The sequence below is a fragment of the Lissotriton helveticus genome, chromosome 8 (genome assembly GCF_964261635.1).
Source record: "Lissotriton helveticus chromosome 8, aLisHel1.1, whole genome shotgun sequence".
Taxonomy (NCBI): domain Eukaryota; kingdom Metazoa; phylum Chordata; class Amphibia; order Caudata; family Salamandridae; genus Lissotriton; species Lissotriton helveticus.
Genome location: NC_136069.1, coordinates 1408498259 through 1408520746, shown reverse-complemented (window position 1 = coordinate 1408520746; position 22488 = coordinate 1408498259). Strand labels below are relative to the sequence as shown.

Here is a 22488-nt window from a genome sequence, read left to right as displayed (position 1 = left end):
CCCGCAATAGGATAACAAGGTTAGTTAGAGCACTAACTTCCACGGACATTGCTTTGTCCCTACTGTTGTTGGTAATTGAAGGGGCAGGGAGCTCATTATGAATGTCAGCCAGGACCGCAAACCTGTTACCAAGAAGTACCAGGGGGGCAGGGGGCGATGACAGGTTCTCACTCACTGAATCAAGGTGAATAATTGGACCTTCATTACTAGGAGTCTCGTTAGGTGTAATTAAACAGTCTCCGATGAGGTTAACCATGCCATCCTTAAGTTTCCTTTTTTGCCTTAAACATATCTGGAATTGTTGGAAGTTCAACAGAATCATTTGCTGTTTTTAAGGAAACCCCTCCCTTGTTACTCGTGGCATCCTCGCTGGTATGACCTTGATCAGCCACAAGGATCTCCCTGCACTCGTCCACAAGATTATTAATACGATCCATTACACTATTTCCAGCTGACTGGCTTGCCCTCTTTGCTGTTTTCTTTCCTTTACGGAGCTTCGGGGGGTTACCAGCACCGCTCCCCCCCTCCATTGATTTACGTTTCCCCATGAATCCTGTATACAGGCTGCTTTTGCTAATACGAAAGATGTAACAGCCAAGCCCCAATCTTTATCCAGAACAACCCCAGTCACAAACAAAGCAACAAGTTCTTCTTATAGTTTTTGGCCGATGGTAGTCTTTTTAGGCAGACGTTAGAGATGGGGCCCTGCCCTGCCTCCTCCTGCCCCGGACGGCCACAGACAGCCCGCCCTTTGCCCGGGCTTGGCCCGCGCACAACGCGGAGGGAGCCTCTGTTCTTAAGTAGCGCCTCCGGGCGCGATGGTGGCGAGAACCGGACGTGCCTGCTAGGCTGCCTGGGAGCTGTAGTCTCCGGCCACAAGATGGAGAAAAGCGGCGGCAGGGAGACTCACAGCGTTAGCCCCCCAGAAGCTGCAGGCGGAAGCCGGTCCAGCAGGTGAGTGCAGCCATCTTCAGAAATGCCCCCCGCTCCACCGAGGGAGCCTCTGTTCTTAAGTAGCGCCTCCGGGCGCGATGGTGGCGAGAACTGGAAGTGCCCGCTAGGCTGCCTGGGAGCTGTAGTCTCCGGTCGCAAGATGGAGAAAAGCGGCGGCAGGGAGACTCACAGCGTTAGCCCCCCAGAAGCTGCAGGCGGAGGCCGGTCCAGCAGGTGAGTGCAGCCTTCTTCAGAAATGCCCCCGGCACAATCTTCCCGCTACCACCTTACATCAGCCAATTCTGCCTCGTGCGAGTCGACTCGTTCTTGAGTCGCCACGGCCTCGGCTTCATTAGACACAATGCGAGCTTCCACCTCAGTCATTCGTTCGTTAAAGGTGCTAACAGTTCTTGTTAATTTGCGTACCACCCCCTGCACCTTACGAAGAGCTGCCTGTGCCTTACGACCACCCTGAGACGTCTCTTCTCAATGCGAGGCAATGGCCTGGAGAACGGTATCCATGACAGAAGTTAACGTGGACCCCGGTTGATCTGATTGATCTGTTAACGCTAAATGAGAGGGATGGGGCGGATGCGTGTGGTTAGTAGATTAGATTGATGGAGAGTAGTCCCAAGTCAATTCTGCTGCCCCATGATGACTCTTTTTCTTTTTTTAAACTGTTTTCCGGCCACCCCTGGGATCATTATATTTCATGTTTTGATCACTCTCCGTAGTAAAGTCAGTCTCGACATCATCCTCGGTTTCATCTGACCACCCAGCATCCTCCGAAAATGAATAGAAATCAGTCGGATCCTTATCTGTCTCTCCTGCTGCCCCCATCTCCTCTATAACATTGAGTTCAAGCGTCTTATTTCTCTCAACCACTATCAATATTCTCAGCAGTAACTGTATTGTCTCTCCCATATCCATTTATCAGCGTTAGCATAGTTATCTGACCACTTGGGGTGCCTGTCTCCCGGGGTACCCCTGGGGTGCATGTCACATTATTCACTATGTTAGGTACATCTGAAGGCATTAAGAGAGAAGTCTCAGAGATGACCTGTATACTTGAAATTGGCATTAGGGGGGTCATACCTTCATGGTGAATCTCCTCCACAGGTGATTCGACATGATCAATCTCATCTGGCACATCTCTGCGAATCTCTGCACTAATATCCGTAATTTCCAGGAAAGTGGAAACAATAATACCAGAGGCAGCCTCTACCTCAGTGCTGCCACCATCAACTCCGTGCCGCTCTGACTCTGACTCTAACTCGGGTAGTCCGGCACGCGTTTTTGCTACTACCGGTGCAGCAGGCGAAGTCAATACTGCAGAGTGCTTCTTCCCTCCACTAGCTGAGTGTGTTTTCGCTGGAGTTGTCCCCGGGGTTCGGCGGAGCAAATCAACTACTGAGGGGCCAGGCGCCACGCCAGACTGTTTAAGTGACCTTGGAGTGAGCACTGGTTCTGTTTCTGTAACGGGCCCCTTGGGACCTCCTGCGTCGCCGCCGCCCATAGTACCGGCAGCACCGCCTTGCTTCAATGCAAGCTCCCGATCTCACTGTGCTTGTTTAGCCACTCTGGTCTTTGCAGCAACAGCCGCCAATGCTGCCACATTCTTTGGAGCCATATTGCAACGCTCGACCTCCGCATCCAGGTAAGCCCTTTCACTCTCCGCTGTGAAGCCCATTGTTTGTGTGAGTTGTGTAGAAAACTCGTTTGATCTTAATGCCGCAAAGAGCCGTATGACCGTGACGCCAATCAAAGAAGCAAAGAGTGAGAGCTGATCTCTTATCACCACCCTCTTCTCGCTCGTAGCTGTAGGCTCAAGGACCGTTGTTATTCCAGTCTCCATTGTTCTGCAGGATATCAAATATTCAGCAAAAGCTAAACATCTCCCGGTTTCAGGTTGACACTGCGACTGCCAGCATTACTTCTATTCCGCGTTCACCATTATCGCAAGCACTGGTCAGGACGCACAGCACATCGGTCTAACACACCGCCGCCATCTTGCCCTCTCAAAATAAGCTATTTTCAATGTAACAGGGTTAGGTAGGAAAATATTGGAATACTTGATTAAAGTCAATAAAGTGATCTCCGCCTAGGAACCCACTAAAAATTAAATTCTTGGACTTTGAAAAATATTTATTACACATCTAATTTATTGGTAAAGTAAGATTTGTACCAAATATTTGCCTGAGCGTCCAGCTGTCACACAGTACCTGAAATGGTGCTTTATTAAGTGTGAATTGGCTACCAGGATTAAGACAAAGGGCTTGGGTGTGGGGGATGGCCTGTTCCTCTGATGGGATGGACACCCAGGCAGTTCCATTGAACTTGATTATCTTCAAAGGGATCGGCCCTGGCACATGCCCATGTAGCTCATACCTGGGCATGCCTCCTCTTTTATCCTTCAAGTCAGCCAGGCACAAATCCCAGTGGCTGAGGAGCTGCCCTGAGATCCTTTTTTGAATGACCACAGGGGAGAGTTTTCCTATTTCCCTGGCCATGCCTCTAGGGTGGGCACAAGAGCTCCGAACCAGGGAAGAAAGTTTCTGCCATGCTGAATTGAGGTAGAGAGGGCCACTGTGGGACTGTTTGCATTGGTGCACACAGGAAATGCTGTAAAGTGGGTAGGGTGCCGCAGAAGTGATGCATTCAAGATGCGCTCCTCCTGAGAGCACTGACTGTGAGTTTTATATTTTATCAGAGTATTGATGTGGCCAAACGGGGGAAATGGAAGGTAGGATGGGTAATGCAGGGAAGGAGACCTGGATGGAAAAAGGGTAGTCAACAATTCTTAGTTCAACTTTAACGAAGAATTGTTTTTACATTTCACACAAGAAAACGTCGGCTATTTCCATTAGGAAAGCAACGTCCAGAATTACAGTTCCTAATGTTACATAACACAAAGGTCTTGATATTCCTGAATAAAAAGCTGTCTAACAGCTCTTTTCAAGGTTCATTATTAGTTCCCAGTACAAGCCCACATATCTAGAAACAAATCTATCCTGAGGGAGAATCAGGAGTTAGTTCCCAGTGTGTCTCTTGTGCTATGGTTGGTTAATCTCCCTTCACCAACGTCTAGTGCAGACCTTACTAGAGTCCTGCTTTTTCCCGATTCACCAGAAGAATTTGTGCTTGAGTGCCAGAAAGCAGCACCTGGCCCAAGCATCTGAAGAAGGTGAGAAGGGTCTATAAGAAAGCAGTTAGAGAGCATGGTGTCAAGAAACACAAACATCCTTGATCTGTACTAAGACCTGAACAGCTACCTGAGTGTTTGACTCCTCGATGTGGCAGCTCCTTTCAAAACCAAACATAAATAAGAAGCACAGCTAAAAGGACACAAGCTCTTTAAATAGAGGTGCTGTCTCAGAAGGTAGTGCCTGCAAGCATATTTCAGAGCTTGCTCCTACTGCCAAAGGAAAGCAACACTTAAGCCATCAGTGCCAGCACAAACAGATGAGTAATCAGGGTCAATATGTCATTTGAGCATGTTCCAGATGAAGACCTCCGGCTAAAGTGAAAAAACAATAAAGTCTCCAGAGTCAGCACAAACAAATGAATCATCAGTGTCAGCAGGTCATTTGAGCATGTTCCAGAACTGGCACCTGATGCCAAAGGGAAACATTAAATGAGACATCAGAGCCACCACAAACAAATGAATCACTTACTTACCTACTGGCATGAATATTAAAGCACACATAGTAAAAAACAAAAAAAAGGCATTAGAGTTATACAACATATCTCATTTGTTAAACATTGGAACATTATTGTTACAAACATGCTGATGAGATGGACTTTGAATACCTGTTGTATTGCTTACGGCAAGGAGTTTATGACATTGGGAGTCACCCCCATGCAAAGGCTTGTGCTAGGCATGAATGTGGCAGGTCAGGGAATCCTCCTCAAAACACTACTTGACCTGGGGAAGACAGAAGGACTAAAACTGCTGTTGTGACCTGTGAGGGGAACTCTAAGGATCAGTTGGCTGACCTCTAAATAAGCTACAGGGAAACAAAAGCAGCCAGTAGCCTGCCTTTCTGGGAGAGCTCAGCAGACCAGCTCGAATTGGACTTGCCCTGGACCCTGCATGTGGTGTATATTGGAGTGAGTCCCAACCTCCAAGTGACGTTCCTGAGCTCCTAGAACAGCTAGATGATGTTTGAGTGTAGTCCATCTGTCTAACCCTGAGAGCAAGGACTTAGAAACATGTTCATGGATTTGTAACTGAAGATTTGATTGACAGAAGACTGTGACCAACCGGCCAAGCCGATCATCCAAGGGTGCATCACCCGTGGGCTTGACTTCAGTGCAGCTCCTGATGCATTGTCGTCTGCATCATCTGATTCAGCAGTCCCGACCGGAATCCAACAAGGTTAAACCCTTTCCGGCTATTGCCTACAACTTTGCCCCTCTTAAGGAATCCAACTTCAAGAAAAGAGTAGAAGTCAAAAGTTAAGAATCTTCACTGGACCTGATGCCAAGCAGCATCTGATCGACGTTGATAGCTTCCTGGGCTCATATTTTGGACTTCACCCGTTCAGAGCTTTTACTACCTTCAACAGCTTCTTCAAGGTTTGTTCTTCATCAATAATAACATAATCTTCAAATCCAGCCTGCAGCCTCTTCCTGCTGAGGACTCTACTTTCTCTGACATTTTCCAAGTTCGAAGGTCACTCTTTGAGCGGGACCAAACTTGTACTTGTATCGGTCCCTTGCTCCATCATGATCAGCCATAAACCTTATCTTTGTCCCAGTGACCCGTTGTCCATGGTTCGTAATTTGCTCTATTTAGATCCATTGGTACCTAAAACTTTAAAATGTCATATCTCCAGTTCCCCTTTTTGGATCCTAGTCCTTTGGTATCATTTGTTCATTAAAATATTCTTGATTTTTATTATTAAAGTGGTATTTTTATTGTGTTGTGTTTTCAACTTTTTTTTAACTGTTTTGGTACTTCCTAATGCCTTACATATTTTCATAAGTTAAGCCTTTCTGTTCAGTGCTATTGCTATCAATGTTTGAGCTCTAGGTTTAAATTACTGAAACCCTTACTGGAGCTAAAAACAATATTAACATTATTACTGGTGGTTGACTACCAGCCACCTCAGGTATTAATCCATTTTCTCACAGAAATTGTTATACCTGGCAACTTTTGACGTGTTTCCCCAGTCTTTTTGCTTCCTGACCTCCTGGTTTTGACTCTTTTTTTGCTGGTTTAGTGTATCTGCGCACTTTCTCACTGCTATTCAGTGTTAAAGTACAAGTGCTCCTATTGTAAATTGTATTATGGATTGCGGTTTTCTAATTGGCATATTTGATTTACTGGTAAGTCCCTAGAGAGAACCCGGCCTGTAAATCAAATGCTGCTAGTGGGCCCACAGCACTGACTGTGTCACCTACACAAGCAGCCTTGCAAAGGGTTCTCAGACCTGCCACTGCAGTGGTTGTGTGCAGTTTTTACTGCCATGTCAACTTGGCAAGTGCATCCATTTGGCAAGCCAGAAGCTTTCTTTTTATAACGTGTGAGTCAACCCTAAGTTAGCCCCAAGGCACCCCTATGGGCAGTATGCAGTGTATGTGAGAGGCTGGACATGTACTGGTGTGTGTAACATGTCCTGGTAGTGGAACACAGTGCAATTAGTTTTTCACTATTGAAAGACTATATGTCCCATAGGATAGAATGGGAATACTTTGTAACATCTTGCAAATATTTCTTCACATTGGGACAGATAGAGAAATGAAGTTTGGTATGGCTGAACTCAGAATGTAGAAATGCATCTTTTAGTAAAGATTATTTTTATAATCTGAGTCTGAAAATACCACTTTTAGAAAGTAGGTTTTTTTCTTGCTTAGCCATCCTGTGTGCCTCTGCTGGGTTGTGGATTGGCTGTCTGGGTTTTGAGTGACATTGGCTGAGGATGCCTATTCTCTTCAGACAGCCACTGGGGGGTCGAGGAGTGTCCTGCCTTTACTAGATGAGTCAGGGTTTGGCTTAAAATACCTGGAATGCATTTAGAGTAGTGGGAGCAGATTTCCTCGCACCTGAATGGGCCTGGTCTGCCTTGGACGATGCTGTCCCCACCTCCTGCCAGGAAGCTGGGCCCAGAGAGGACCAAACTGGTTTGGACTAAGAAAAGATACTATCTGCCCCAGAGAAAAGAGAAATGCAGTATAAATATTGCGGCCAGACCCCAGAACTTTAGAACTCGCTTGGATCTAGGAACCTGCCACGAAGAAGAGCTGGAAGAACTGAAAGGAGGAGTACCACTCCTTTGCTGTTTTGTTGCATTGCTCGATTGGCCTGCAGATTCAGCTTCTGCCTTGGTCAGTGAAAGGACTGGAGTGAACTTTCTTTACTTGTTGCTGAGTATCTCCAAGGGCTTGAAAGAGAGCTTGCCTCCTGTTCACAAAGTCTTAGGGACAGGAAATGCTTCACTTACCTCTGAGTACTGCCTCTGGAACCATGGGTTTCAGTTGCCACAGAGGGGGAAAGTAGCCAACAGGGTAACCGACACTGCTGCAGGCTCTGTGTCTTGAAGGCACCACAGAGGACATTGCCGCAACCCTGGTCTCACTGATGACGACAACCAACGCTGCACTCAGCCACTGCTTGCACCACGACCTGTGGGCACCACACTCTGCACCGTCTCGCTTAACTCTGCCGCCTTGTTCTCACCGATGACATTGCTGCCCACTGACTGCAACACCGGTGACTCCACAGTGGTTTGGGGGCACCACTCGTAAGTTGCACGACGCACAGCCCCATCCCACACCGCAGTGTGGGCTGACCAAAACCAGCTCCCTTCAACCGGTCCTGTCGCTTGCACCGTGACCTTTCACCCCCACCACAAGCACTGCCTCATTCCCCACCGCAGCCCTGGTATCACTGACACCGCAGGACGACCATCACCGAGTCGCTGCCTGCACCACGACTTGAGAGCACCGCACGCCACACTTCACATAACAACCGTGACGGTTGCCACCACCAGCCCGCATCAACACGGTCGACCGGAACAAAAGGTACTTTTTGCAAGTTTGTTGACACTAACACCGGTCTGCACCAATGTGGTCAGCTGGAACTTTTAAATTCTATTCTTTTCAGCACTGCAGTAGCATCAGAGGGAGCTACTGTCTTCAAGGAACTGCATTTTTGCAAAGGGCCTATTTCTGATTACTGTATGTTGGTCCTTCACTGTTTTGGTCTTGTTTACGCAGATACATGTCGGTTACGTTTCTGAAACTGGTGTGGTGTCCTTTTGTAGTGTTTTCATTTTATTACTGTTAGTTAGGTGCAAATGCTTTACTCAGTGCCTCTCAGATAAGCCTGATTGCTCATGCCAAGCTACCAAGTGGGTGGGCAGGGGTTATTTCAGTAGTTTATCCCTCCTATCCTGACTAGAAGGAAGGGCCCCCATTTGGAAAAGGGTGCAACCCATTGCAACCACAGAGTCCCATTTCTAACAGATATATTTTTCTAAATTAAGAATGCAAGACGTGTATCTCTGTTCCATGTTTTCCAGTCTTGCATCCTGTAAAACCTGATATTTGTTCATTTTCTTATGGGCAATGCTACACTTGACTTTCTTGAAGTTTCCTAAACTTTAGGATGTGACGAATGGCAGGTGCCTACATAGTGATGGCCCACTGTGTGGGTGTAGTGCAGACGAGCACAGCTGGTGCACAAGGTTATTCTGCACCAGGCTAATATATCCACCTCTGAGACCTTACTCATGTTCAGCATAATAACTCTCTTGGTAGTGACAACTGCCCAACAGGCACAGGTAATCAGGATATGAGGGCTTTGAACACAATTGCAAAAAAGACAGGTCTGCACCGAAGGCACACTAATGCCTGTCCCCTTCTTAAATACACAAAGGAAAATAGAGAGGCTGGACTGTCTCCCAGTTAGTAAACCATGGTTGGGGGAGAGCTCACATACTGACCATGTGATTTTCGGAGCTCTAGTCTACAGGATGTGACAAAATGGAATAGGATGAGGGAGTGTCTAATATAACACTTTACTGCCTCTATTTTTAAATATGGCATACAAAAGAACGTGGCTTGTCTTCTTACAATTTCTTAATGTTTTACTCACAATCCTATTCTGCCTTACAAACCCCAGATGCCAAGTCAGACTGGCCTGGTAATTTTCTAGATTTAGTCAATGAGGTCCTCTTATGGCCATCCCACCTCATGATACAAAGCAACCTCCGTCTCCAAGTCCAGTCAATAAACTTCCACTCAGGCTTAGACAAACCCAGGACCTGATGATGTTCAGGAGAGAGCTCAAAACCTGGCTTTTCACCCACTAAGCTCCACTTATTCTTGCACCAGCACTCAGCGCCAGGACACCTCCGGGTAACAGAGCGCTCTACAAATGTGAAAATAAATAAATAAATAAATAAATAATGAGATATCTGACCTCATCTGCAGCAGACTAATGTTTAACCTACCAACTCTTAACCCTGTATGCTATTACCGTCTGCCTTATTGTCTTACCAGTTGTCTGCTCTAACCATAATCTCTTTACCTTTCTATACAGAAGTTTAACTTCCTTTCAGCCATAAAAGCAAAACACGGTCACCTGTGCTCTACATAACATTGCATGTTGGATGTGAATGCTTCTCAGACCAATCTCACCCATGACAGCTAGTCTTTTGACATGACAGATGACTCAACTGTACTTTTTTACCAAATAACTACCAAGCTGATCCATTCGAAAACCATCAACACCTCTCTTTGAGCCACAGCTAACAGAATGTCAGGGGGGCTGCCCAAGAAACCGGGGATTTAGACTGTTAACTAAAAAGCAGAGAGGAGGGAAAGTGGTGAAAGAGATGTTCAGAGGGAGCATTTAGGGCCTACAGAATCCAACTTAGGCAATATGAAGCATGCATGCAGCATGGCCAAAACCACATTTATCTCAGAGAGGCTTATCTCGTGTAGTTCCCATGTGTCAGGAGCTCTTTTCAGAGGTGAAAACTCTCCTGTCTCTTGGGTAACGCTCTTCAAAGATCTCTATTCTTCATGAAATAATACAGTCATATTCTGTACCAACAAGTTCAGTGAAATGTTCGAATATATTATCTCTGCACGCTCAAATGCCCATACCCAGGATAGAGAGTTATCTGCAAGCAAGATTTACTGTTGATGGCTCAGCCAAAGGTGAATGATCCACTGAAGAAAATAAAAGCTGGACCCTAAGGAATCCCTGCTGTTTGCCATATCACAAATGTTGCCTCTAGGCTCCTGCTATCTTTATGTAATTATATGAACAACTCGCGTTTTGAAGGGATGGTGCCTAATGGCTGTATGAAAGAGTGAATTATTATTGAGCAGGCCAGACCTTCACCCAGTATATCTTAAAAATGACAGACCTTTTGCTCTCCTCCCATCATTTGACCAATGTCAAGGTAAATAGCTATCTCCAGTCTTGGAAAATGTAGGTGCCTTTGATTGATTTCAGGTAGGCTCCTGGTAAAGACACAGCACTTACACTGCTCTGGTGGTCACCCTTGATGAGCAGGGACAAACTTGTATCAGGTTTTGCTGGCTTGAGAAGCACTATTTGACTTGTTCCCTTCAACTGACATAGTAGACCAACTTGATTACAGGTTTGATAAGAACCTGTATGAATTGTTCTGAGTTTGACTAGATTGTTTGGTTTCTAAATGGGGAATCGCTGGCAAATATCTCTAATCCAGTTTCTCCATGCAGACATCTTAATGAGCCATGGGGTGCTATGGGGATCAACACTAAAGGGTTGAAACTCTCAACCACTATATTAATATCTATTTACAGCTTTTGGGAAAGTTAGTCTGAACTTTGAGTTAAAGGTTTTTTCTTATGCTGATGCAACATGACTGCTTTTGAAATATAACCAGCCATCTTCAGGGAAGATCGATCACTTAAATTGCTGTCTCTTGGTCATGAAAAGGGAATGTCAGATAATGTTGATCGATCACTTAAATTGATGCTTCTTGATCATGAAAAATGAATACACAACAACAAAAAGAGAGGTAGAGAGAATAAGGAAACACTCTTAGACCCCGGTTATATCTTTTAAACAAGAAAAGAGTGTCCTAAAAACACACAATTCAAAGAAAAAATGGAGCAAAAGGAGAATGAATCTGACCCCACTCAGGTCAGTTTAGAAAGCCCCCACTCACCAACCTGGTTGGTGACATGCTTCATCATTGGGCCCCCCTGGAGAGGCCGAGTGCCTCCCCAGTGTGCTTCGACGGCAGATCTACTGCGGAGTGGGTTTTGGGAAATAGACGTGGAGTGAGTTAATTAGCGGTGATAGTGATGGTTAAAAATGTCTTAAGTGTCTCAAATTTTTTTTATTATTTGATCACTAGGACATAGATAAAAACAGTGTAGGAAAATAGTCCAAATAAAGTGTTTGGTTATTTTCAGAAGGTTAATAGTAAGTCAACATGTTTCTGCCTTAAAACGGTGTAAATTTACTAGGCATTCATCAGGACAAAAAGGTGTACTAAACCCTGGCGGTATGAGCACTCTAAGGCCCACCCTGACCTAGGGATGTGAATGTAAAAACAGTGAAAAAAGTGCATGAAGGAAGAGCGAACTACTCCTCGGGTACTCCTGGATTAGGAAACTTCACGAAATAGTGTATATGCACGTGGATGGTTGGTCAGTTACATACCATGGATCTCGGGAGGGGGGTGGTGGCGTAATTGGCACACCGCCCTCAACGCCAGGCACCCTTTCGGAACCTTCATACACCCTCACAAACCGGATCCTTTTGCTCCATTTGTTCTTTGAATTGTGTGTGTTTTAGGACACTCTTTTCTTGTGTAAAACATGAAAAATGAATGTCAGATAAGTTTCTCAAAATAAATGGCATCAAAATGGAAATCATTGGATGTGGGGTAACTCCCTGTGAGAAATTAGGTTACTGGTTGACGGTGGTGAAACCCTAGTCCAGCAGCAACAACAATCCTTGCAAAGTTGATGCACAACCAAACCCCAATTTAACCTGTTCTCAACCCTCTTGTAGCTTGGCACAGAGCAGTCAGGCTTAACACGGAGGCACTGTGTAAAGTATGTATGCAGCACTTTAATCGTAATACATTACAAACACAAGAAAAATCCCACTCCAATTTAGAAAAATAGAGTAGAATTGGACAAAAAAATCAAGACCAAACTGACAAACGTCCAATCAGTTGAATCAGAGGTATGCAAGTTTAAACATTTATTTGTAAATTGCACCAAAAAGCCCAATGCACCACTCACGACTTTCTTGTTGTGCGAGACCAGGAGAAAATCACAAGTTCAGGCCGGCCGACATGGAGCATTGGTCAGATACAAGGACCAGGTTAGTCCCCCTAAAAGGTTACCTTCTTGGCGCAGTGCATTGAGTCCCGTTCATGGTGGAGGGGGCTGTGAGGATCAGAGAAGCATTGTGGAAGGTCATTAATGTAGCACACAGAGCAGGCCTGGCATCATGTACGGTCATCGCTGTAGAGTGACGATTCTGTTGTGGTCATGAGTGGGTGTGCCGGAGCTAAGCTGTGTTACTCCCCGCAAACGGTTGATGCTGTAGCACTAAGAGTCAGGTTGATGGAATGTTGCAATAACAGCCTGTGTGAGTGACAAGGTTTTAATGCCAACTGACCCATTTGCGGTTGCAGAGAGCCCATAATCTTCAATTCAGACTTTCTGAGGCTGCACTGAGGGCCAGGATCTGAGAGGCACCACTTACTCCTTGGGGGTCAGGGGTTTGCTCTAGCAGGATCTGGGTGCTGGGTCTGGTGGTTGGGAGCCTGTGGCTCTGAAAAGAGGTCACTAGACTAGCCCATGGAGTCACTCTGGGAGTCCTGGCTTCAGGTGCAGGTTTAAATCCCTCTGACACCAGCAGTTGCGCAGCAGCACAGCAATCCAGCAAGGCAGCAGTCCAAAAGGAAGTAGTACAGAAGGGCAGAAGTCCAGCAGAGGAGCATCCCTTTCGAGAGGACAGCAGTGCTTCTTCCTTGCAGAGTCATCACAGGTTCAGAAGGTACTGAAGAGTTAGTGTCTGAGGTCTAAAATCTATACCAGGTGCCTCTTTGAAGTGAGAGAAGCTTCTAGAGGTTTTACTTTGCAGTGCACAGATTTTCTGCCTCCCCTGCCCTGTCTGAAGACTAACTGCAGGGAGTATGCAGCCCATTGTGTGGAGGCATGAGACAGCCTATTCAAGTATAAGTAGGGTGTGTCCATCTCTGCCAGACCATTCTGCCAGTGATGGTGAATCCACGCACACCTAAGCCCTCTAATGTGTGTGGCTAACTAGGAGGAATACACAAAGCCCAATTCCAACCAGACCCAGTAATGTGACCCAGCGACGGGCTGCAGGCACTGAATGACTAAGGGAGGACAACTTTCTAATAGTGTTACAGCAAACAAATGATGGACAGAATGCTGACAATGCAAACATTCTCCCCCAGTCAAAAGATCTAGGTTGCATCCATCGTTCTTTTGCCCATTACGCCACCCCAGTTTGGACCCAGCCATATGCAAATCAGTCTTGACCCTGTGCCCCAATGGGAACAGTCCAGACCGAACTGCCAGGCCAGGTCCTCCCTGGACTGGAAACAAGCATCCTGGGACTGGCTTCAGGGTATGTCACCCTTCATTCAGCCAGGCTAGCTTGAATCCAGTGGCACAGTGAGCAAGGGACCCACGTCTGGGCATACCCATCCCACTTAGGGCGAAAAGTGTTACAGCAAACAAATGATTGACGGAATGCTGACAATGCAAACATTCTCCACCAGTCAAAAGATCTGGGTTAAATCCATCGTTCTTTTGCCCACTACGCCACCCCAGGTTGGACCAAGCCATATGCAAATCAGTCTTGACCCTGTTCCCCATGGGAACAGTCCAGACTGAACTGCCAGGCCAGGTTCTCCCTGGACCGGAAACAAGCATCCTGGGACCTGTTTCAGGGTATGTCACTCTTCGTCAGCTAGGCTAGCTTGAATCCAGTGGCACAGTGAGCAAGGGACCCATGTCTGGGCATACCTATTCCACTTAGGGCGAAAAATGTTACAGCAAACAAATGGTGGATGGAATGCTGATAATGCAAACATTCTTCCCCAGTCAAAAGATCTGGGTTAAATCCATCGTTCTTTTGCCCAATTTGCCACCCCAGTTAGGACCCAGCCATATGCAAATCAGTCTTTACCATGTGCCCCATGGAAACAGTCCAGAATGAACTGCCATGCCAGGTCCTCCCTAGACCGGAAACAAGCATCCTCGGACCGGTTTCAGGGTATGTCACCCTTCTTCAGCCAGGCTAGCTTGAATCCAGTGGCACAGTGAGCAGGGGACCCATGTCTGGGCATAACCATCCCACTTAGGGCGAAAAGTGTTACAGCAAACAAATGATGGACGGAATGCTGACAATGCAAACATTCTCCCCCAGTCAAAAGATCTGGGTTAAATCCATTGTTCTTTTGCCCACTACGCCACCCCAGCAAACACATTTAACCCAGATCTTTTGACTGGGGGAGAATGTTTGCATTGTCAGCATTCCGTCTATCATTTGTTTGCTGTAACACTGTAAAAGGCAGGTGCAGTCCCTCACTACACCCACCTGCAAGGGGATCTCTAATTCCTGTTAAAAGTTCAGGCAGGTTGCTGCTTGCACTGTGATACAAAGAGCAGCTTAAAAGCAGCTGCTCTGTTTTTCATGAGTGTGCTGCCCCCAGGGCAATGCGAGTTCACGGCTGCCCTGAGGGCATAGCATTCACCTTAAAATGGTGCATTTTCTTTGATTGCGCCAGGCTCACCTTTTTAAAGGTGCACCTGAAACAATCAAGGAAAATGCGGCATTTGTATAATACCGCCTCTGGTGGAGAAATAATACACCTGATTTTACTGCCTGTAAAATTTGGCTTATACAATTGCCTTGAAAGGGCTGCATTGCACTTCTAAACCGTTCCTTGGTCCTGGCCAAATTCTGTGACAAGGCAGGTGAGGACCATGGACAGCTCCTCCTTATCCGGAACATTCTCCTCTTTCCTCCATTTATGTGCCCCTTAATTCCAGGGAATAGGAATACTATTTGGCATTCTGCCCCATAATTCAAATTCTGACTACTTATTTCCCATTTTGAGGGGTCCAATTTATAATTTCAGGAATTGTATGGGGATATTGCGCTGGCATCCAAAAATCTAGCTGCCCGTATTCTCAGCATACAGGGGCTTATTTACGAGCCCTTTGTGCCACCCATACATCACTTTTCCCATGTTAAAAATGACGCAAAAGTGGCGCAAGGGGTTTGTAAGTTAGCTCCACAGTTCTCTTGGGTCATACTCGGGGCCGAAATTCCAAAAGAGCACGTGGGTCCCACTTTATCTTAAGAGGGAAAGAGCTAAAATCTTGTCTTTTGTATCATTAAATCACATTGATCAGGAAGGCAAAATGATCTTTTTTCAGTCAGCCTTATAAACGTGGCTGGAACATAATAAAACTGCTGAGCTCTACCCAAGGTAGTTTAATCGCTTGGATATATATCATAGAAACAGCATGGAGAAAAACAGTTCTTTTTTCCATTACATTCTGGCCATCTTCTGGCTTTTCTGCTTGTGGACAAAAATCAATTGTACGAAAAGCTGATGGATGTTGATTAATGTAGGTGATTTTATATGATTATTCAGGCCACGTATTTAAGCACAGAAGTACAAGTGAATTTTTTTTTTAAAGAGGAATTTCTCTGACATTAAAATAATACATGAAGTCTAAAAAGTTTGCTACCAACATGTTTAAAAATGGTATGAAGGAGAAGTGGTAGCCCTACCCAATATTAACATGCAATTGCAGCATGTAGGTTCGTATAAAGCACGTTTTTAATATTGTAATTAGTTCTGCTGTAGTACTATTTTACCTACTACGAAATGCAATGTATGAATAGCTCCCAAAAATATGTTTTGCTTTTAGTCATACATGGTTTTTAAGACGTGCAGCACTCCAGAAACTAATGGGGTTGGGGGGAACAGTGGCACACAGTATATTTAGTAACAAAAGTGAAAGTGGAGACCCTCGCTTTTAAGGCATTACCATTATTTAACTCCAATCTATGGTTCCTCAATCACTAAGAGATCCTCACGATGAATGAGTGAACACTTGTGTCGCTTCTATGTTTTATCACAAAGGGGGATTCGCCAAAAGGTTTTAACTCCCTCCTTTACACACATCACATTTTAACCGTTTCTTGGAGCACACAATTTGGTGATTCAGATAAATGAAGGTTGCATTGGCAGAAGATAGCGACACACCGGAAATGTCATCAACATTACTAATAACGTTGGAAAAGAGTATATAGTTAAACAACTATAGCGCCTCCTAAACGGACCGTGGAACAAAGCTCAAGCTAGTAGGATGATGAGTCCAAAGGGGGAAGGGAGTTCAACTTTATTATTTTAGCAGCTTTAGGTACATAGATGGTGCTATGTTTCGCTGTGAGAAGTGACCTGAAACTAAATGCAGAAAGAACGTTTATCTTGTAACACTCATCTTGGTTTCTTTTCCAATTGCAGTGCCCTGTCCAACTTTGCACAGAGCTTGTGCTGATGCAACGTCTTGCATTTTGCAAGCAGAATTTTGTGATGGAGTAGCAGACTGCCCTGATAGCTCAGATGAATATGAAAAAACATGTGGTAAGTCACCAATGAATAATCCTTTCACGAGGTTTCTACTTTTAGAAATTAATCTAGATACTTACAAGCAGCCACACACTTTGTTGAGATGTTATCATCGTGAATTACAATCTAGTAATTACATTCAAATAACGTGATGGCATCGTCACAGCCTTCTGAGCTACCTGTCGAGAATGTGCTTTGACCCCAAACAAGCCCAAATACTTTTCCAGACATAGAAAGGCTTTCAGCGGATAACCAGTTAAAATGGAGGTGTTGTTCATTTTATATAATTGGGTTCCCATTTACACTACAGTGGTGGCTGCTGTTGTAGTAAAGTGGTGAGCAGCAAGGGAGAGAGGAAAACAGAAAAAAATAAAATAACTCACCTGCTGTCCGCCACCTCTGCACTTTTCTGCCTTTCTGCTCCTGTCGACTCCAGGCAGTCCATGGGCTGGTGCACAGGCTCCCCTATGTCAATCTAAATGCTGGCTTCATGCTGGAAATACTACCCCGCATGAGAGAAGCACAGGGATTGGTCTGAGCGGGCTGGTTTGGCTCTCAGCTAGGGCCTGGGAGCATGTGCCTGTTCTCTACCCGGCTATGCCACACAGCTCTGGTTGAAGAAATCTAAGTGTGCATGTCGCTTGCACTGTCCTAAGACAGTCGGCCAAACCAACATGCACACTTACAGTGCCAACCACTCCTCCCTTCTGCTGCCCCTCAGGATGGCCCGCCCTGCCCTAGACTTGGATTTTTGGACTGAAAAATAAAATAATAATAACATTGTTTTATTATAATTTTATTTTTCATGTTTGCACTGCTGAGAGAGCAGTGGAGTGATGCTCCTCCACCTTAACTTAGGAGCAACTGCTGCTACACACCTAAAAGAAATCTCTACTCCATTCATGAACACTTGCCCTACCAGCAGGTATACAAAAGGAAGAAGTAAAACATCAAAACATCAGGCGGAATAAAACACCAAGTGCCAAATTTATCGACACTATGGGCAAGTATAAACACCAAAAAAAAACACATTGATGTAAAGTATTGTTTTGGGATTTACTTTCCAGCTTAAAACTTGTTTATTCTGGAGAATACTGCTAAAGTAATGCAATGTAGGACTGTGTGCTACCTTCCACTACTTTGGTCAAGGGGGAGTCATGCATGGTGCATGAGCACTTTGTAGCACTTTCTAGCAGCAAAGGATTATGAATGATGTCAATGTAGCCTTATGAATATAAGATATTTTACTCGTAGAGGAAGATCCAATCCATCCGTTCACACAGCTTTCCTCCAAGCACTTCTCTCCTCTCCATTCCATATTTGTTCTACTAAAATATCCCTATACCACAATATCGAGTTGTAAATATTGATAAAATGTTAATATATTTTATAATTATTTAAAAATTTAACAAATAAATATATATATACACCAATAACATAACCTCTATTTAAAAAAACATTCTATTTTAAATTAAAACATTACACTATTTAAAAATCTTTAAACTTATATTTGCCACTCCAGTCAGTGCAACAGTAGGGAAAGTGTTGAATAGCAGAGGGGTAAAAATTACTATTCCAACTCCAATAAGTGCAACAGTAGGGAAAGTGTTGCATAGCACAGGGGTAAAAGTTACTCTTCCCACTCCAGTGAGTGCAACAGTAGGGAAAGAGTTGAATAGCGGAGGGGTAAAAAATCCTATTCTCACTCCAATTAGTGCAATAGTAGGGAAAGTGTTGGCTAGTGGAGGGATACAATTTACTATTCTCACTCCAGTGAGTGCAACAGTAGGTAAAGTGCTTGATAGCGGAGGGAAAACATTTACTATTCCCACTCCATTCAGTTCATTAATAGGGAAAGTGTTGGATTGCGGAGGGGTGACATTTACTATTCTCACTCCAGTCAGGTCAGAATAAATTAAAAACAAGCTCAATATCATCAACAAAATAACAAAAATTGAAAAAGGTTTACACAAATATATATAAATCTGTTAAAAATAAAAATACAAATATGTTTAGTAATACAAATAAAAACATATTATCATGTTAAATGCATATCACAGGGGAGCGTGGCCAACTGCCGGGCATGGAGGACATGAGCTGAAAGAGCTCCATCTCCTACCCTGACACGTAGCTAATTATCCTGCATATTACCAGACCTACAGAGCTGTGTCGAATATCCCAGGGGCAACGGAACCTCTCTGGAACCTGCAGACATGATTAAGGTTCCCGGCGCCTGATGTGAACTGCTGATCTCAGCGCTGATCCTGGATGACTGCAGCAGAAAAAGAAGAGGGGCGGAGCCGCGTATGCTAGATGGCTGCCCCGTCGGGTCTTGTGGATTGAATGGAGATCCCGCTGTTACTGGGGAAGGCCAAGGTGCCGACGTGGTGGCGGCTCTCGTTCAGAGGAGTAGAGACGTCAGTGGAGATGAGCGCTGCATTTTCTACTTTGCTGCGCCATAGTAGCAGCCCCGGCGGACAAAATAGCGGACGCGACCGGCCCGGCCCAGAATCAGCGTGGGTGAGCACGGAGACTGATAGCACTCTCGGAGGGGACTGAGTGCGTGCTGGCACTCTTGGTGCTGTGGTGAGTGGGACTGCGAGCATTTCACCCCCTCTCCACCTCCCCCTGTCTGAAGCATGGTCAATTTCTAACTTCTGGCGTGCTGTGAGGTGCGTATTGGAACCTGCAGGGGGTCACTCTCAGTGCTTTGCAGATCGCCTCTGCTTCCTGCCACATGTGACAAACTGGGATCATATTGTGGCACTCTACATGCACTGGCCCCGATTGAGAGGTACATACTGCATCCTTGTGGTATTGGCATTTAGCTTAGCTGAACAGTGAATCTGCGAGTGCTTACACCCCTGCACACCCTGACCAGTGCACACAAGAACTGAATGCTGTGAAGCTCTTCGCCTGCGGCTTGCCCTGGATACGGGGAGGAGCACACGACTGCATTGTTGCTACGGTGCACCTTACATCTCTGAGTCTATCCTGATGAACACTGGGGATACGGTGCCTGACATCCCGGATAGTGTACAACGGGAGTGCGCAACACAAACCAGTAGAGGCTGAATGCTTTCGTCCTACGATCCTTGTGATTCTAAGAGTGCTGGTGGTTCGCCGAAGACTTGTGCTCCACTGGGTGTGTAGTCGATGTGGAGTGGGGCCCTTGAGACCACCTCAAGAGACCATCCTAGGACAGCGACGGTAGGGGGACCGCTGAGATGGGATGGGTCATACCAGAAACAAACAGACGGACGCCACCGCAGATGGTACACCGCAGCTCACATTTGGCAGTGATCCCTCTAATGCTTCTGACAATTACGTGATACCTCCTACTGGTACAGACCCCCACGATGCTTAGCTGGACTTGATTCTGAAGGAGATCCGCAAATCGCAGACGGCGTTTGAGACACGAATAGACACAATGTCCACTAGTCTCAACTTACGACAGGTGGACCACAAAAAGCTAGCCGATAAGGTCAAGTCAAATTAACTAGCAGTGGATGACCTTATACCGGAAGTATGACGTTACAACGCATGCTTTTACCATGCATGCTGTTACAACGCAGTTTTTACAACGCAAACCTTTACAACGCATAGCGCTTTGGGGTGCTGGATAGTGAATAGTTTAATTTACTATTCCAACTCCAGTCCCCGTGGACACTAGGGAAGGTGTTGGATAGTAAATTAAATCTATTCCCTATCCTAGAGCGCCCCCCAGCGCAATGCGTTGTAATGGTTTTCATTGTAAAACCTGCGTTGTAAAAGCACTGCGTTGTAAAAGTTTTGTTGTAAAGGATGTTTCCCCCTTATACCCCATCAGACTATGCACTCCACTCAAATTGACCAATTCCAGCGACAACTGAAGGGTCTGCAGGATAGAGTGGACGATGCAGAAGGGAGGTCCAGCCTCAATAAAGTTTGCATACTTGGTATACCAGAACGCAGTGAAGGATCCAACCCTACACAGTTTGTGGAGGACTGGCTGAGAAACCATGTGGCGACGGAGGGCCTAACGTCTCTGTACAGTGTGGAGAGAGCGCACCGGGTGCCTTCCAGACCTCCTCGGCCGGGCGCACCGGCTCGCCCGCTGAAAGCGCGCATTCTACACTACAAGGACCGCAACACTATCCTGCGGGCTGCCAGAGAGAACGCTCCCGTGTGTTTCGAGAACAAGACAATTTCACTTTACCCGGATTTTACCCCAACAGTCCAGAAGGCTAGGGCCACATTCCTGGGGTGAAGAAAACCCTGCGTGACCGTAGCTTGAAATACGCACTGCCCTTCTTGGCTAGACTGAAGGTTGTCTACGGCAGAAGTCGTACTTTTTTAGAACCCTGAGGAGGAGGCGGACTGGCTTGAAATAAGTTTCACACCAGGGAACTCTCAGATTTCTCTGCCATCAGAACAACTACGTCGAGCCTCCCCGATACGAACGACTGGACTACCCCGATCGAGTCATGGCACTACTATGGTTACTTTGGACTCTGGCCCAACCTCGGAACAGATCACGACCAGCCAGAAGGATGCACTTCTTACAGCGGCGGCCCTGGCGGTTCATGATGCCCAAGCTGCGATGTCTTCGGAACACTCGTCTGATGCCGACACGGTGCGCTCCGAATCTGACTCTATCATGACACTGTTTCCCTCGATTACTGCCCAGGTTGCCAGGGACTTATGATGTTCTGTTTCAGGATGCCCAGGAGTGGTAATGTATATGTAGTATATGCACTGTAAATATTGCTGCTGAGGTCTGCTTAGTGGGTCCGGAACAAATACACTTTACGGGCAAGTGAGTCAATGTAACCAAGACATACGTAAATGCACATGATGTTGATTTCAAGAACTGACGCGGTTCAGGCCTCCACCTCCCAGGTGAATGCGATGACACAACTCTTGTTTGCAGTTCCTGTTGGACTTTTGTTCATTGTTTGGTCCTCTGTTGTTTTATAGGGGAACCTAGTATTGGGGAATTTCTGTGTAGTGGCGTGCTCCGCTTTTCAGCAGTTTGTATCTACAGGGTCTCAATCTCCACAGGACACAGTGCAATTTCACCTTCGACACTGTGATGGCTTTAAAGAACACGTACACCTACTGCACATGGAACGTGAGGGGGTTAGGTTCAGTTCATCAAAGGCGCCAGATTCTGGCACAGCTTAATAGAAGGAAGGTTGCTATAGCCTGTTTACAAAAAACTCACCCTAATAGTGGTGAAGCAGCCAAATTGCTGACAAAACGGAGGGGACAGCTGTTCGCTACAACATATTCAGCTTTCTCCAGGGGAGCAGTACAAGTGAGGATGGTCTGAGTATAGCAAATGTAATATACATATATATACAAATTCAGATAGAACCATGTTCACCTTTAAAGTTGAAAACAATCAAAAGAGAATTTAAATTTTTGTTTTTCTTTCTGGCGTTTTATTCATTCATAGCCAAAATTGTGTAGAGCAATTTATGATAAAGACATGTAATTGTTGCATCATTACATTCCGTATTCGAAATCGGTGCTCTCTGTGAAAAGGGAAGGGTAGGTGAATAAGTGAGGGGGACAGAGTAAAGGTGTTGTGACATAAATAGTTGCATCCAAGTTAAAAATGAAAAAACCTCTACAACCAGACTAATGGGCAAAGGTTCCCAATTGTACATCACGCATAGATTTATGAGAATACATCTCTTAATTAGCTCCTATGGTGTGTCAAGGAAAAACGGCGTATTTCTACGTTTCGACCCCTGATACGCAAGAAGGGTGATTCACAGCCTCATGTTGGGGTCTTCGTCAGGAAGAGGAAAGAGAGCCTATGGGGTAAGTAAATACATAAATCAGGATTTTGCAAGGGTGAACAGGCATGGTGATAATTATCAAAATGGTGATGTGGGTAGATCAGCCGACGGTC

General features: G+C 45.6%; 1 protein-coding gene across 1 annotated transcript in view; it reads left to right on the top strand.

Annotated features, from left to right (window-relative positions):
- TMPRSS15 (transmembrane serine protease 15) overlaps nucleotides 1-22488 on the top strand; it is a 1630091-nt gene that overhangs the window by 494632 nt on the left and 1112971 nt on the right. The window contains exon 7 of the mRNA XM_078658360.1: nucleotides 16482-16601. Coding sequence (XP_078514486.1) covers nucleotides 16482-16601 — 120 coding nt within the window. The remainder of the gene's footprint in view (nucleotides 1-16481; nucleotides 16602-22488) is intronic.